This window comes from Aquila chrysaetos, chromosome 9 (assembly GCF_900496995.4).
Source record: "Aquila chrysaetos chrysaetos chromosome 9, bAquChr1.4, whole genome shotgun sequence".
NCBI classification, from domain to species: domain Eukaryota; kingdom Metazoa; phylum Chordata; class Aves; order Accipitriformes; family Accipitridae; genus Aquila; species Aquila chrysaetos.
Genome location: NC_044012.1, coordinates 44,602,553 through 44,616,078, shown reverse-complemented (window position 1 = coordinate 44,616,078; position 13,526 = coordinate 44,602,553). Strand labels below are relative to the sequence as shown.

Here is a 13,526-nt window from a genome sequence, read left to right as displayed (position 1 = left end):
TAAGGGAAAGTAACTAGCCTGGCTCCTGGTGCCACACCGTCCTGCCCCTGAGCTGAGATCTTGAGGTAGGTGCCCCCAGACTCTCCGCGCGCTGAGTCCTGGCACCAGCACTTGTGTGCGGGCATTCCTCAAAGCACATCCTGCTTCCAGCTGCTTCTCAGCAAGTCCCCAAAATGTAGGCCTCGAAAGATGAGTGTTAATGCATGACAATGTGGCTGCATTTGGCAGCCTTTGCCCTGTCCTGAGAAAAGCCAGATTCATCTCTATTCTGCTGGTGGCACTGAAGGTCCTGAAAGATCTGCAGGTGAGGTAGGTCCTGCTCTGACCCTCAGGTCCCAACTTGGAGCCCATTCCAGAGCTCTGCCAGCTGCAGCCCTCCTGCTCTGGTCCTGGAAGCTCTGCATCTCAGCCCTGCTCCAGCATGCTGCTTAGACTGATCTACCCACATTCCTAATGGCAGCCTTTCCCCTGCTCTCCTTTTCCACTTTGGTTGTGGATGACCAATAAAATGCCAGCAAAAGCTACCTAGGAGACATCTGGAAGCCATAGCTCCCTGGTACCTTTGGACAGCTGAGGCTGTTTGCATAATTAAAGCCCACACTTGGTAAACTACCTCCACCTGGCTCAAATGTCCAGTTAGGCCTGCCTTTGATTGCATTTTTTTCCACAGGTGATTGTGGTGCCAGCTTGAAGTACCCCACTGATCTTTGGGTGAGGTGAGACAGGTTATTGTACACAGGAGAAACATTCTCCTGGCTCATCTCGGAACAATCCCCACGTGGAAAGATGCAAACTGGGTAGGCCTTCAAGAGATGCGGTTATGACATAAGCCCTGAGAGCAAGCTGCTCTAGAGATGGTCAATAGTGGGGTCACAAGCCGTAAGAGAGGAGCGAATATTCCATGGCATACATATACCTGTGTGTACATAGATATAGATATCTACGCCTATCTGGAAGCAGGTCGAAACCTCTGACCAGCAGGGACAGAGCCACCATGTCTTCATGTTCAAGATGTTTGGCTTTCTCTGCCACCATCCTTCCCTCCTCCTTTCCCAACCAAGCAAATGAGTTCACTTAATAAAAATCCATCTTTCTGCTTCCCAGGACAACTGCAGATGGGAGCTGCCTATGCAGTAAGCGCTTGTCCGCTCCAGGACAGGGAAGGAGGGAAGCCTGCAGGAGGGCTGAGGAGGACAGGGAAAGCCAGCTTCGCCCTGCCTCATCTACCACCAGTGTAAACGTCGCGCTTTTTGGGTAAACTGAGGTAAGCTGTTGCCCTTCCTGCGCAGGGGAGAGCGATCCCACAAGAGCAGGGGCGGGATGCGGCGAGAGGGCTCGGTCGTGCGGGAGGGGAGGAAGAACTCGCTCTTTCGGGCTCTGCCCAAGGGCCCGTCTTTAGCAGGCTTCCTCCAGCCGAAGCAAGACCTGGCGACGGGGCGAGGCTCCTGCGCTTTCAGGGGTCTCTCGGAGCCGCCCCGGCTCCAGGGGACCACAGCCTGGGGGGGGGTTGGAGGAAAAAAAAAAACCCACCACAAAAAACAACAACAAAAAAACCCCCAACCAAACAAAAAAAAAACCCGAGCCTCCCGGGCGTCCCTATCCGCGGCTTCCTTTAGGTGGCACCTCTCCTCCAGGAATGAGCCGCCCGGCCCCTCGCAGCCCTGCCCGGGCCGCGGCCGCGCACGGCGGGGGGCTCCGCCGCCGTCGGAGCGGCCCCTGCGCTCTCCGTCTGCCCCCCGGCGCGGCCCCTCCCTCCATCCCCGTGCCCGTCTCTCTTCCCCCGTCCTCCCTCTCACTCCTCCAGCCAGTAAATCCGATCTAGGCTGATTCCTCTCACGTCAAACCACATGATCCCATAAAACATTCATCGCCTCTCCAGCCCTGCGCCCCGCTCGCTCCCGGGATACGGTGCAGCAGGGCTCCGCGCTCCCCGCCGCCCGCGGGATCCGCCGCAGCCCCGGCCCCGTGCGTGCGGCGGGCGGGAGGGAGGCAGGAAGGAAGAAAAGGAAGAAAAGGAAGGAAGGAAGGACGGAGGGAGGAGGAGGCAGGCGAGCAGGCAGGGAGGGGGAGCCTCGCCTGGATGCTGACTCCAGCTCGGGGGCTGCTCATTCCCCCGATGAGCGAGGGCTCCGGCACAGGGAGAGCCCCCTCCCCGTCCGCCGCCGCTCCGCGCTCGGGCTGAAGTTTTGCACGAGGATCTTGCCCCGCTTTTCGCAAGGATTGTACCGCCTGCCGCTCGACTTTGCGCCTCCAGACGTGCCTTCCCCGACCCCTAAGATGAAGAGGGCGATAGCTGAAGGTAGGTGCGTCCCCGGCCCCCGTCTCCCCCCCCCCCCCCCCCCCCCCCCCCGTATTGTGTGTGTGTGTGTGGTCCCCCCCCGCCCCGCCAGGGCTCCCCGGGGGGCGGCAGGGCAGGGCGAGGCGGCCACGTCCCCAACTTCGCACCGCACCGGGAACTTCCCTCGCTGCAACTTTTTTTTTTTCTTTTTCTTTTTTTTTTTTTTTTTTTTTTTTTTTTTTTTTTTTTTTCCTCCCGGGGAGTCGGCGGCAGCGGCCAGGTCCCGCCGCGGGGAAGAGGGGCCGGACCCCGGGGGCTGAGCACGGCGGGAGCCGGGCGCTCGGCCCGGGAGAGGCGGCGGGGAGGGCGCGGGGGGGGGAAAGCGCCGTGTCTGCAGGAGCGGAGGAGAGGCGAGGCCGGGGTGGGAGCGAGCACCGGGCTGCGCCCCGACACGGCTCGGCTCCAGCCGCCGAGCAAGGCAGCGGGCTGGAAGGAGAGCAGCGGGCTGAGCCCCCGCCAGCCCCGCGGGGGGGGGGGGGGGGGGGGGGCGGTCGGCCGCCCCCTGCCTCGGCTCGGCCTTAGGGTGCCGGGGCTGCCCCCCGAAGTTGGAGCGGGCAAACTGCCGCCGCGGGGAGAGGGGGGGTAAGCGGGGCACCCCGCGCTCTCCAGCCCGCATCCCGCGGGGGCACGGAGCGGCTGCCCCGGCGGAGGGGGCCGGAGCTGCAGCGCCCGTGGGTAGGGAGAGGGGCTGGGGGCCAGCCCGGCTCCCCCCCCCCCCCCCCCCCGCCCCAGCTCCCAGCCCAGCAGCACCGGGTCCGCTCCCCGAGCGCCGGCGGAGGAGCAGCGGGCCCGGCCGGCCGCCTGCGGGTGCCTCCGGCCGGGGAAGTTTGCGGAGGCTGCGGGAGCCCCGCGGGGACGGCGATTACCGGGGTGCGGCGGGGGTCTTCTCCCCTTGCTCCGTCTCAGCCCGGTGGCCTTTTGCCAGAGGCTGGGAAGAGCTGGGGAGTGTGTGTGGGGGGGGACGGACACGACCCCCACGTCGGTTCGCCCCGCCTCGGGGAGAGGCACTCGGCGTGCGGCGAAGCCGGCCTGGCACAGCCGGATCCTCTGGCTGAAAATCGCCCTTTTTCATCTGCTTTGGCAGCCCTGGCGATAGTCTTTGCTTCCCGGCTCCCGGTGCGGAGGGATGGGGCTGGGTCTGTGCTGGCAGCAGCAGCCGGGGGCTGTTAGAGCTGCCCCGCTTGTACGGTCGGTCGCGGCTTGGCCATTCGCAGTCGCTCCGGGTAAAAAAAAAAAACCCGAAATAAAGACCTGCATTTGGAGGAACACATGCTCTCACGCTGCAGGTTTGGACCGCTTGGAGAGGCGTGTGCCACCCAGGTGTGTTTGCTGGAAACCCAGCCCACGGGTTGCAATTTTTAACTCGAGTGATCGAGCCATTGTAGGAGCTCCGCTGCTGTCCAGGCTGCTGGTCAAGGGAGCGTTTGGCATGCAGAGCCTCTTGCTGCACGGAGTCTCTCGGTGTGTGTGCCATCTCCAGCTCGCTTCCTGTTCCCATCAGTGACACAAATACAATCTTTTTCTTTTTTTTTTTTTTCTTTCTTTCTTTCTTTCTTTCTTTCTTTCTTTCTATTTTGGAGGGCACTCGGGCTGATTTATTAGTGACGATCAAAGGACATATCCAAGCTCTGATCCAAATGGCACACCGCCTCCCTTAGAGAGTTTGTATCGGTTTTAGATCTCAAACGGCCAATTTATTCCTGTTTGGAAAACACCTTGGGAGCAGGTTGCAGTGACGGCTTCTCCTGCAGGCCCTTGGGGGACACTGATATTTCGGCATCCGTTTGCTACGTGCTGCACCGTTGCCTGGCGTGTGGGTTGCCCGTTGATTTGAACCCAGCGGTTGTGTGTGTGCTTGTGCACAGGCTCCTGGTGCCGAGCTGGTGGTGAGGGCTGCTTGTCTACCGTGATGCTGTAGGACGGCTGTCAGCTGTGCGGAGCAGTATCCAGGTGATGGGTGTGGTACGGGCACCCAGGATAACCTCTCCCTCGCCGTTCCCGATCCTGCTGCAGCACAGCACTTTACACTGTGACATTCCCGGCTGCTGCCGGCATAACGTGAAACGGCACAGGAGATAATGAAATATAAAAACTGTGTTACAAACGGCTTTATTTATAGAACAGGGCTTTGAGGGGTTTGGGGTTGAATTTTTTATTTATTTTTTTTTTTTCCCCTGCCGTTTATGAATTGTTCCTGTGAGAGGCTGGGTAGCCTGGATTGCTGGTAGGTGTGACTGTAAAGTCCTTATGAACCTTGGGAGATTATGTTTAGATGAGTGACCATCCTACTGTATCTGGACTACATTTCCCAGTGCGGGCTGCTGGGATACTTCAAGTGCCTTGTAAGCCAGAAATAGCCACCAGGGGCAGTTCGACAGGCAGAGCTTTCGCCTGGTGTTCTCAGCACTTACTGCCTTATTAACACGATTTATTCATATTGAAAGAGGTCTTACCACGCTTATTCTTTTATAAAATTTATTTAAAAAAAAAAAAACCCAAACACAAAACCCTGTGATAGGAGAACCTACACCAACCTCAGAGACTACTTATTCACTGATGTGACAGCAGATCTTTCTTTTTCTTGAGAGAAAACTCCATTCATCGGTGTATTATTTTATATTTCCTACCTGTATAACGTTCATTTTGTATCAAGGGGCCGCAGCGTTTCCTGGGCTTGGTCCCCGCTTCCTCACCAGGCAGCACATACCTCAGACCTATATTCTGTGGGACCATCAAAGGATGTGTTTGGAGAGGTTTTCTAAAGAGGACTATCAGGGCAAAAAGGTGGAGGTGCCGCTGCACCGCTCCGTGCCTGGGCATTGTGTCAGTGCAGATGTCGTTGTGTCCCTGCCGGCTCTGTGGTGTTTTCCCCACTAAGAGCGTTAGACAAAGCTGGTCCAGAAAATAAGTTAATTAGAAGCGGCAAAAAGCTGCCGATGCTCTCTCCGCTGGCTCGCCACTAGCATGGGGAGCATGGCAGTCCTGTCTTAACAAAGCAGGTCCTTTATTAATTACCTCCATCCTGTGTTCAGATGCTCTGGGCTTCGCTTGAGTAAGAACCTCCTGGGAGCCTATCCTGTTCATAAGTGTGAAGGAGTCAGTGGTGGGAAGGAGCAAGGGGACAGTTTGCTACACAGCTGAGATGCCTCCTCCTGCTTTCGTCTGCTACCTGCCCTGCTCGGGGGGCTTGGAAGGAGAGGGCAGGGGAATGGTTGTCTGTCCGTACGCTCGGCCTCGTGGCTCGCTGTGGGGTTGGAAGCTGGGAGGGGATGTGGGGGTCCACAACTCGCATCCCCACGAGTGTCTTGATAACTCGGTGACGATCACTGTGCTAGTAATGAAGGCCTTGTGCCTGTGTAATCTTCTTCTGGCACCACCGACGACTTTGGCCGTTAAGCCTTCCAAAGGAACAAGCAAAATCTGTGAAATCTAGCAGCACCTATGTGAATTTTCCACCTTCTTCGGCTTGGAAGCAGCGAGGGAGACTGTGAGATGGGGGCAGGGAAGGGGAAGGATGCTCCGGAGGCCAGCTCTCGGGCGTACTGCTACGCACCCTGCATGCACAGTGATACTGGCTGTGGGGAGCTGCTGCCTACCCTGGAAAGCACAATGTCTTCCTTCCCTTCCCATCCTCCTGACCCTAGAGGGAAAGGAGGAGGGAGAGGGAAAATCAGTTGAGCCAGAGCCTCAGCACAAAGCAGGACAAGGAAGATTGCAAAGAGCTGAGCTCTAATCTCTGCTCTGAGCCTGCACATGGCTGCTGTGCCAGTTGCTCGCGCAGCTCAGCCCCGCCGTGCTGCAGGGTGCATCCTCGTGGAGAGGCTGAAGCTGCAGTCCCAGCGCAGGATTCACCCTGCGCATCCAGCCAGAGGCAGAACCGAAGGGAGAAGAAAGGAGTCGGTCTAATTAGGTGTGCGTTTTCTTCCCCTTGGATTTGCAATGCTTTCTGCTGCTGTCACCTTCATTAAGACATACCTCTGAGTGCCGAGCTCCTCTTTTGATGTTCCTAAAGAGGTTTTGGTTTGTTTTTTTTTAATGTGGGAGGCACATACACAGTGGAATAGGAGTATCCTGTACCACTGCAAAGAGGTGTTGTAAGAGGCAGCATCACAGTGGTGCCTGCGAGGGCTGGGAATTGCACTAGGGCTTCTCCCTCCTGTCCATGAGGAAAGCTTTGTGCTGTGTCCTCGAGCCAGATGGATCTGTCTGGGATTTGTGAGTAACAGGGTTTCAGGGCTTCTCCATCACAGACACACACAGAGGTGTGGAAGGGAGGAGGGAGGCTTGTGATCTACAAAGCCCAACCTCTCCTCCCCTTTCATGCTTGTGGTTGCACCTCCTGGAGGTTTCCAGAGACTGAGGGAAAAGGAGACAATTGTACTGAAAAGGCATCATCAGCTAAAAGAAGCCAAGGGTGGATCCTTCCATGTTTGCACAGAGATGCCAAAGCAATTCATACAGACTTTGCTAAAATGTGCAAACTCACCTCAGCCTGTGCTGGTGTCTTCTTATGGCTATCGGGACATGCAGCAGCGTGAGTTTTGGGTGGCTGATTATCCATTATGGTGGTGGTCAGTGATGACACGTAGACTCGGAGCAGATTGGCATCAAACTGACACAGGTATTTCCTATGGCCTGTGTGCAGCATGCATGGAAAGGCCCTGCCTGTGTGTAAGGCAGAACACATCTGCGTGTGGTGTTGCACAGACTCTGTCCATATTTACTTGGCTTTTAGAGAGCTCCTGGAAGTCAGGGCTTCTGGAGTCTGGTCTTGGCCCTGCTTCTGACTTCTTTGTATCCTTGACTGGGTCAATGAGCCTTTCTGTGATTTAGTTTCAGCTTTTCCAGCTCAAACGCTGGGAGAGCAATGCTGAGTTATCTCCCGAGGGACCCAGAATATGCTTAAAGGTCAGTCTAGAGCTAAGACGTGGAGGTCTGTGCAATTGCCAGTCACTTCTTTAGCAGTGACACAGTGTCAGGTGACAAGACGGATGATATTCTCCTTAGGGGTGTTACTGCATCAACAGCAGGTTTGTCTCTCTGGTCTGGCCTGCCTTTGCATTGTAGCTTGGAGCTGATCAATAGCACCAGCAGATGTTACAGTATTTGTTGTCCCTCTCAAGTCTCTCTGCTCCTGGAATCGGGGGATTAGAAAAGTACTTGAGTTTTATTTTTTAGCCTTCCTGGTTGTCAAGAAAAGCAGAAGCATTACACAAGCATGTGCAAAACGTTGAGGAGGTTGGAAGCAAGAAAGTACTCCAATGCTGTGGTTTTTAATATGGTTCCTTGGTAGCTCAAGTAGTATGAGGCATCAGCCTGATGACAGGCTGCAGCCCTTCTCCCCCAGACAGCCAGCAGTGTTAGGGTCCTCTCTGCACGCGTCAGGCAAGGCAGGGGTTACAGAGTATTTGCTTTCATAAAATCATAGAAGAGTTTGGAAGAGAGATCTGGAGGTATCTAATCAACCTCTTGCTCAAAGCACAGCTAATTTCAAAGCTCGATTGGGTTGCTCAGGGGCTTGTCCTGTCAAGGATGGATGTAATCTCCAAGGATGGAGATATCCTCTCCTCTTCCATAGCTCAGATTTCTTGGCCTGTCTGGCCAAGGCTGCTCAAGCCCTTTGTCACCTGGCCTGGATCAGGACCATGCCTGTGTCCCTTTGGCATGGTCGGGGTGCCTCTTGTCTGTCACTAGGCATGGCAGTGGTGGAGCAGGAGTGACGGTGTGCATAGTGCCTGGGTCCACGCTTGATGGGAGTATGTGGTTGTCCCTGTGAGTTCAGGCGTTGAGAGGACCTGAGAGTGGGGGTCACAGTCAGGGTCCCTGGCAGGGACACTCAGGAAGGCAGCAGATGCTTCCACGCGTTTCTGTCTTGTGCCTGTATGTCTGCTTTTCTGACTGCCTTTGGGGATGAAGCCCTTGGACGTACTTTCTGTATACTGGTTACAGCTCTCCCAGCATGGTGTTGCACATCAGTGTTAGTTAAAGCAGTTTCCCAGAAGCTCTTTAGTCCTTAAATGCACCCTGTGCTGGAAGCCTTTCCTGGACACTGTGCATTGGCAGAGACCTCTCTGAGGACATGGTTTAGGATGGCCAAATCCCAGAATCCTGGAGGTGCTGGTGGGAAGGGCTCTCTGGAGGGTCCCAACTCCCACCCGGAGCAGGGCTATTGCTAATGTCGGATCAGGTCTGCTGTGGCTTTCTCTAGCCAAGCTTTGGAAATCTCCAATGATGGAGACTTGCTGGCCTTTCCCAGCGCTGGAGCCGATTTAAAAGCTTTTCCTGATGTCTGAACTGAGCCTCCCAAACTGCAGTTCTTGGCTGTGGCTCCTTGCTGTGTAATCTGGCCTCACAAAGGTGTGTTTGGCTCCGTCATCCTTATAACTGCCTTTGAGTAGCTGTAGGCTGCAATGAGATTGCCTTCACCTCCTCTTTGCCGGACCCAACCATCCTAACTCCCTCTACCTGACCTTGTAGGACGCGTGCTGTAGGCTTCTGACCGTGTAGCTCGCCCTCCACTGGACCTTTTTTGTTTCCCCACGTTAATTTTGGACTCGGGGAGCACAACTGGACACAGTGTTTGAGGTGCAGCCTCCCCAGTCCTGAGCAGAGAGGGACAGTAACTCCCCCACTCTGCTGTCCACACTCCTCTCAGCAACCATTTGCTCATGCTCACCTTGGTGTCCACCATAGCTCCCAGGCCATTTACAGCAGACTGCCGCTCGCAGTTTGCAGGCTGGTATTGATGCATGGGGTTATTCTGCCCCAGGTGCAGAACTTTATGCACTTCTTGTACCAGGTGAGTAACTTCTTCATACTGTTCCTCTTTCGCTCATTCAAAAAGCTTGAACATTTAAGTAAAGAGATGCCTACCTGCATGTGACACTGTTTCTTTACTGTACTAAAGTGTTATTTAGCAGTGGGTCAGAAACATTTGAAGAAGTCCAGGGTTCCCATCCTGCACTTGGCTTCTCCAAATCGCCCTGCTGAATGGTTGTTCCCTGTGCTGCTGCCCAAGTTCCAGTCCAGACAGCTAAGGAGAATCTAGTCCTTGACATGGGTTGCCTTCTCCCTTCCACCATCAACATCCTTAGGTGATGAAAGTCCTTTTGCCAAATGATACTTGTTTTGCTGTTTATTTCCTGGAGTTGACTGAGAAAAACTTTCTTGGCCTGCATTTCTGTACTTTATCCAAGGAGGTCTCCATGAAGGTCTGGAGAGCCTTTATTGTCAGCTATGCTTTGATCCCCATCCACAGCTGCAATTCCACATTGAGAGATGAAAAAAAGGCCCAGAGAAAGCAAATGCAAATACACCAGTAGAGTGAGGTTCACTGCCTGGATGGGAGTTTCCAGCCCGTCACAGCTTTGCTCCATCTCGTGGGAGTTCGACACGTTCCCTCAGATGGCTCTTTGAATCTTGTTGCCTTTTTAACAGTTGTGCTTTCTTTTATCTCTCTGTGTTGCACCTTCCTGCTGGAAACAAAGGAATGTTTGCATTCAAATTTGATGCTTTCTTTTCTTCCCTGAGTGCACGGGATAATTATAGTGCCTTGCATGGACTTGTACTAATTGATCAGTTATTAGCAATAATTATAATTTACATGACAGTTTAGGAAGAAGGGGCACTTCTGTGGTAGAACTGATGCTCTAAGATAACAGTTCAGAACTGCTTGCTGATGTGTCAGATCATCTCCTGTGTGCTGTTCATTGGGGAAACGGGTTAACTTTTTTTTTTTTTTTTTTTTTTTTTTTTGCTAAGAACAAATCTTTTGCAAGAACCATCTGGCTGCCAAATTCTTCTCCTGAAGCTGTGCAGTTTGCTGGGAGTTCATTTGCGTCTTTAGCTACTAAAGAGAAAGTAAAAGTGACTGATTAGTCTAAGACTGGGACCATTCACATCAAAGTGACAGATTTTGTGAGCTGGATTTGGGAAAGTGTTTAAAACTGGTGTGTTTTCATTAAATTTTGAAGACTGTGGGCAGAACTGTGCTCTCGGCACTCCAGCACAGCTCTCGACTCTGCACCCTGCGTCGTTATGTCAGAGTGAATTGTGTGGCTGTTAAAATTTGTGTGTGCTTGTTTGATGACTTTAAATATTGATTTTAATTGTGCGTCTTTCTTAAGGCTGTGAGTGATGATCAGAGCCACGTACAATACCCCATGTGCATAACACAGCAACGTGTGCGGGGAGGAGATGTGAACTCGGTCTGCCTCTTAATCAGAAGGGAGGAGGGAGAGGAAAGGAAAAAAAAAAAATCTTTGGAGGCCCCAAATTCAGCTTTCCCTGCTTCCGGGCGCCATGGGGGGCTTTGTCAGAGACACGCCATCAGCTGCCGGACAAGGTGGGATTTCAGAAGCCTTTTCTGAGTGCTGGTGTCAGGCTGTGAAGGCTACGTACCCTCCTTTGACAAAAGGCGTCTTTTGAAATCCTAAGAGCAAATACTGAGTTTGTTAACATTCCACTCAGGACGTGGTTTAGTGAGCATGGTGGTGTTGGGTTGACAGTTAGACGTGATGATCTTAAAGGTCTTCTCCAACGTAAACAATTCTATGATTCCATGTCTCTGCAGAGAAAAATGATCACCTGAAAGCCACCGGGACCTTTAGGACTTGCACATCTCCTTGGCATCAGCGTGTTTTGAGGGGCGGTGGGAAGTTGGGAAGAAAACCCTCTCCCTGGGCACAGGTCCCTGCCCAAGCGCACGCGTCTGGTGTGGATCTGGCTGTGATTAATGCTTTCCATGCCCGTGCAAACATGGTTAGCGTTGGCTTTACACTAGAGGGCTGTCTGTCCCTTTCCCTTCAGAGAAAAGGCAGGAGCGTGTGCGCTGGCGACGCTCTTGTCGTTCACAGTATCCACACAATTCGACAGCAGCCTGTTTTGTCGGGTGGGTAATGAGACGCGGGCTTGTATTTACTGCTTACCGTCTCTCTTCGTGCCGCACGAGAACGTCCGTGTCCTGGTCTGGAGGGCACTTTGAAGCTGTTTGTCTCGGGTGAAGTGAAGTCTCTCTGGTTTTATCGCCAGGCTCTCTGTCCTGCACAGGTCAGCAGCCTTTCTGCAAGAACCAGCAGGCTTCAAACTGGCGGTAGCCTTCCCCTCCTGTTTGTTCAGGCCACTTTTGCTGTCAGGAGTAATGGCACCAAGTGTTATCTTGGCTTTCCAGGATTTTGTGGCATTTTCTGCTGCAGCCCTGTGCTTGCGAGGAGCTGCGGCCCCCAACATTTGTACATCCAGTTCTGCAAGCTGTGGAGTGCACCCAGGCGGGAGCTGCTTTGGAAATGGCTACCCCGGGGGCAAGAGGAGGGTCTTCAGTGTCCTAGGGCTGAAAGAGATTTGGCAGCTTTCGTTCCATAAGCTCAGGCTTCCTCTGGGTCTCCTGCAAACAGCAGGGCTGGGACCTCTCTGGGGACCTTGGCCACCGTGAAGGCCAATTGCTTCGGGTCCACGCAGGCACTTGTATCACGGGTCTGTTTAATTCTGTCCCCGCTCACCTTCCTCTAGACTGGCCTTAACTCTGGTGAGGACGAAACCAGCTGAGGTTTGCCTCCGCTTAACAAACTCGGTTTGAATTCGGACCTTTCCTTAGAGCGGCACGGCTGCCTGGAGAGATGCGACCGCAAACACAAGCCCCTCCGTGACTTCCAAGTGCGTCGTGCCAGCTGCGTTCTGGGCGTTTGTTTCCATTCCGGGATGCTTGTGCGGTCTGCGTTTGGCTCGATAATGGGCAGAAGCGGCGTTAATCGCGAGCAGCCAAGTCCCTTGGCCTTTGCTAACAAGGGTCGGCTTCAGCAAGCAGGGCTGGAGGTGGGGGGGATGCGGTGAGGCGGCCGGGAGCCAGCAAAGGGGCGGCACTGTTGGGAGGGAGAGCGGTGCTGGCACGCTCCGGGGCTGCGTCCCGCACGTACTGAAGTGCAGACGTCGGTTCTTTGTCAGCAGCTGATTTATCAAGTCCAGGGGACTTCTCTCCCTCCCTCTTTTCTCAATTTGCAGCTAATATGTCCTGAAGGGAGGGGGGAATTAATAATGGTAATTACAGCAGCTCACAGTCCTGAGCGGTAGCGTTAACCACACGCGTAGTGATGGATGGTGGGAGACTGCTCCGCCGCGAGGAAGCTGGACGTGGAGGTGGCCCGTCGGACCTGCTCTCCGTCCTCCACCACCCGTGGGCTGGGACAGCAGCTGCTGCCAGATGTGGGGCAGGAGCGGGAATCGGCAGCGGGGGCAAGCTGAGATCTGCCCGTCACCTGAACTCAGGGCGGGGATGTCCCTGGGCTGAGCGCCAGCGGTGAGCCCGTTTGGTGCTGAGGGGTCACCTGCCGCAGGCGGGCATCGCCTCGCTGCCTCTGCTCTTGGTCCGGTCGCCTGCTGCAGGAGCCGGGAGCTGCAGGCAGGCAGGAGGGCATCGCCTGGCTCCTCACGTCACGCATCTGCCTTGCCGGTTTTTTTTGCTCTGGCCCTGCTCCTCTGCCTTAACACCCCTCTGCAGACCTCGCCCTGGGGTCTCCGTGGAGCACGCAAAGGTCTGCAGGGCAGCCCGGCTCTTTCCAGAGAAAGAGCCGTGGCCAGCGTGGGATTTCGGTGCGAGAAGGCTGTGTGCTGGTGCTGCCTTTCCCTGCCGGTGGTGTGGGACGTTCCCTGCCCGTGCGCCCTTCCCAGACTTTGGGAAGTCCCTGGGGAGCTGCCCAGGCTGGGCTGGTGGGCTGCATCGCTCCTCCCCAGCCCCTGCTCCCCCCGCGTTTGCACTCCTCTGTGGAGACCGACAGCTGCCGAATCTCTCGCTTGGCTGGTTCAATTTCAATCCACAAAATGAATTTTAGACCCTCTGGGCGAGACAGCAAAGGGATTCTGCCAGTCAAGCCTGTCTGGGCATTATGGGGGTGTCAGCTCGTGCAGGCTTCGACGTGTCATCTTTAAGCCCCAATTTCTGACGTCGTGCGGTGAAGCGAGACTTCACCTGGGGCTTGGAGGCAGCGCCTGGCCGAGGGCCTGTGGCTTGAAGCTAAGACTGGAAGAGGTAACATCTTTGGGTTTGACGTTACCCACAGGACAGATGAACCACCTCTCCCGGTCTTTTTAGCAGGAGCCGGTTCTATCGCGACACGATTTTTGCTGCCGCAGCGCCGGCTGCGCTCCGAGGGAAACGCGGTGCCTAGAAATCAGGCAGTGATTGTCTAAATGGCGT

General features: G+C 54.8%; 1 protein-coding gene across 1 annotated transcript in view; it reads left to right on the top strand.

The window, feature by feature from the left end:
• The first annotated feature begins 1,648 nt into the window (after nt 1–1,648).
• Nucleotides 1,649–13,526, top strand: part of RTN4R (reticulon 4 receptor) — an 81,171-nt gene continuing 69,293 nt past the window's right edge. The window contains exon 1 of the mRNA XM_030026630.1: nt 1,649–2,299. Coding sequence (XP_029882490.1) covers nt 2,278–2,299 — 22 coding nt within the window. The 5' untranslated portion in view covers nt 1,649–2,277. The remainder of the gene's footprint in view (nt 2,300–13,526) is intronic.